The sequence below is a fragment of the Quercus suber genome, unplaced genomic scaffold, assembly GCF_002906115.3.
Source record: "Quercus suber isolate HL8 unplaced genomic scaffold, Cork oak 2.0 scaffold_971, whole genome shotgun sequence".
In the NCBI taxonomy this organism is placed as follows: domain Eukaryota; kingdom Viridiplantae; phylum Streptophyta; class Magnoliopsida; order Fagales; family Fagaceae; genus Quercus; species Quercus suber.
Window position 1 is genome coordinate 163413 of NW_027070390.1, and position 3255 is coordinate 166667.

Here is a 3255-nt window from a genome sequence, read left to right on the forward strand (position 1 = left end):
CACCCCACACCTTTGCATTAATAAACCTTAGTTTCGTTTGATATTATTATGTTTTAATGGATTTATATATTTCAAGGTTTAATTAAAAGATTATTATTATTTGTGGGTGAGGTTTAAGGTATAGTCATATAAGTAAAATTAATCAATAAATTGGTACCTCCTCATATACAAATTACTTGTAGTCTAGGAGGGAAAGAGTTCGAGTTGTGAGGTTAGCAGCATATTGTAATTATTTTTCAAAAAAAAAATCAATTAATAAATTTTAAATAATTGTTTTAGACTTCTTTCTTGCATTCATTTTGTTCTTTTCAAACTATTAATTAGAATTTGCATAAATTCGTGTCTTGTGAGAATGCATATCTTAATTTTTCTAGGAACTTAATTAGCTTGTTTTTCTAAAGTAATAAATTATTTTTTGGAGTTGGGAAAACGAAAGAATCTAAAGATAAAAAATATAATTTTATATAAATTTCACAGATAATTAATTATCCGATAACAGTTTTTTTTTTCAAAGCAAGTTTAGTAACACAATTATGAACTATTTTATGCTTTTGTGTATATTTAAAAAGAGAATACTAATTCTAAAAACAAGAACCAAACAGCTCTTAAGTCTCACCCTTCAAAAAGCCTAAGTACCCCTTTGTCCTATTGTGCTTCACGTTAATTATCACGTCATTTTGTATGCCTAATTAAGTTTTATACAAGCTTAAAAGAAAATTGTAAAATATTTAATTATTGCTCTCACGCGAGGTTTTTAAAAAGCTTTAACGAAATTAACTAAATGGAAAAAAAAAAAATTATATTAGCTTGGAATGAGTAAGCAGAATCATTTAACATATGTGGATAAATAAATCATTTTGCCGGTGTACTTTTGAAGCAATTGGATGACAACCCTAAAAGATATAAAACCAAAGGGAACACATATGGGTCATGGTTTTCGAAGAAAGGGAGCATAATGATGTATTAATTGGACCATCAGTACTTTTCCTTTTCTAAATGAATGAATTTGTTTGTAAGTCTTAAATTAGTTTGCTATAGAGTTATTTTGATCAAATAAACCATGCTAATATAGCTCTTGATACTTGTAACACTATGCTAAAACTCATTTAAAATTTCGATTAATCATTAAGACAAAGAGGCAAAATATTAAATTATATAAAAAAAAAAGGCAAACTTATGGGAGGAGAAAAGCATAGAATCAAAACAAGCTTTTCAGCCACAACTGGTATTAAATCCCATCAGCTTCAAACCCCACATTATAGTTCATTACATAAAAGTTAATATAGCATCTACCAAGAAAAATAATACTAATAATTAATGGAAAAGAAAGAAGAAGCACAACAAAGAAATTAAACCATATACAAATGCTATTTAATTATTTACAGTTCATCCCTCAGGCCATGTGTTCCTTAATTAGGATGGGAATTTATTCTTCACAAACAGTAATATCTCTTTGGTTGCATATTTATTTCAACGCAAAATCTGACAATATATCACAACTCAACTCAAGTAGAGCAAATTTGATCAGCAATTCTTGTCATCACCTTTACCTGAGTGCTGAGGCACTTTATATAATGAAAGGTCTCATCTAACAAGCTGCATGTATCCATTGCTTCACCACCAGGCACTAGTTTTCTAAGCATCTTGGCATTGCCAACAATACCTACCTCCTTTGTAGACTTCTTTCCATGATATATCTTTCTTTTTCTCATGGTAAGAGAGGTCGTGCTTCCAGCACGAACACCGTGTCGAATCTTTGTAAGCATAGCACGACTCCAAGCCCTCCTTGAACCCACAGTAGAAGCCATGGATACATCAGCAGCAAGCTTAACTTTTAGATATCGCTGACAGATCTCCATGGGGGAAGATGGGGTACGGGTTCTTTGCCTATTTATCTTCAACAAGGCTCGAAGGAAGCGGCGGGTGAACCTAGATTTTATTGTACTAGAGGTAGGAGAGAAGCGCTTAGAATTCATAGTTGGGAAGAGATTAGGGTTCAAAACTCAAAAGGGTATTGATGTTGGGCAAAAGGGTCTCTCTAAAAACACCATGTGAAGAATATTATGTGTGAAAAGTGAAAACCAGTGTGGGTGATGCAGATATATTATGGTTGTACGTGTAACCAACTTGTCTAGAGGGGTTGCCTTTTAGGGATAGATCCAAAGAGAAACAGTAGTTGGAGATGGGGATTTTCTTCTGACACAAAGGGTCCGCTTGCTCAGAACTCAGGAGGACAAAAGGGGAATGTAGTTTCTGACACAATATCTACATTTTAAGAGAGAGAGAGAGAGAGAGATGTTAATGAGGGAATATAGGATGAAAAAACATGTGAAGAATAAGAAGAGATTGGAAATGGGAGGTGTTAAAAAGAGGGAGGAGACTTGAGGTCAGGGAATCAATGCTTTTTTTATTTATTTAATTTTTAATTTTAATATTTATAAAAAAAAAATATAAAATTAGAAATCAAATAATTGAATTAGAGAGGTTCTTTTCCTTTCGTTTTCAGTTAGAGGTTTTGGAGGGGAAAGGTGAGTCTAGTGGGGCAACATAGGGGCCAACCACCATATGATCGCACATGGTTCCATTTCCCACTTGGATTAATGTGGGACCCTTTTCCTCTCTTCATTTTGTTTTGTTAGGGTTCTTCCTATACTCCCTACCTAGTAACTCTATGTATCAGCTATATATGTTATATATATTTTTCTATCAACACTTTAATTTGTTTGAGGTTTATTATATTAATTCATCTACTATATATCCAAATTAATTAGTGTATTAATTTTGACATATTATATAAGTGGATAGTTAGCCATTATAAACTATTAGGGTATGTACGTTAATGGCATTGTTGTTGATGAATAGCATTGCTCAGCTAACTCTTTCATGAGGAGAATTAACTTTAAATTCTCATATATGCTAAGAAGCCTCATGGTTTAGTAGCATAGTTCAATTTTTCCATAGAGGGGAACTATTTTTTAAGAAAAAAAAACTATTAGAGTATATGCGATGTACACACTTAATTATTAAAATTATACAATTAACATCATATTTAAATATCAACGTGTCAATTAGTTTACATGGTAGGATAGATATGACAAATTCATCTTGAATTAAAGTGTTGAGTATAAGATTTTGTTGCTTATATTGTAAATGTCTTTATGTGTAGTTTTAGTTATATAACATTTTTAATGAATCATGGGATTTGTTTTTAAAAAAAAAAAAAAAATACATAGATAGTATTATAAATTTTCTTGT

General features: G+C 31.3%; 1 protein-coding gene across 1 annotated transcript; it reads right to left on the bottom strand.

Annotated features, from left to right (window-relative positions):
- Positions 1 to 1193: 1193 nt before the first annotated feature.
- Positions 1194 to 2364, bottom strand: LOC111985021 (transcription factor IBH1). The gene has a single exon (XM_024016642.2). The coding sequence runs from the start codon at positions 1974 to 1976 to the stop codon at positions 1506 to 1508; it is 471 nt and encodes a 156-aa protein (XP_023872410.1). The 5' UTR covers positions 1977 to 2364; the 3' UTR covers positions 1194 to 1505.
- Between the last annotated feature and the right edge of the window lie 891 nt (positions 2365 to 3255).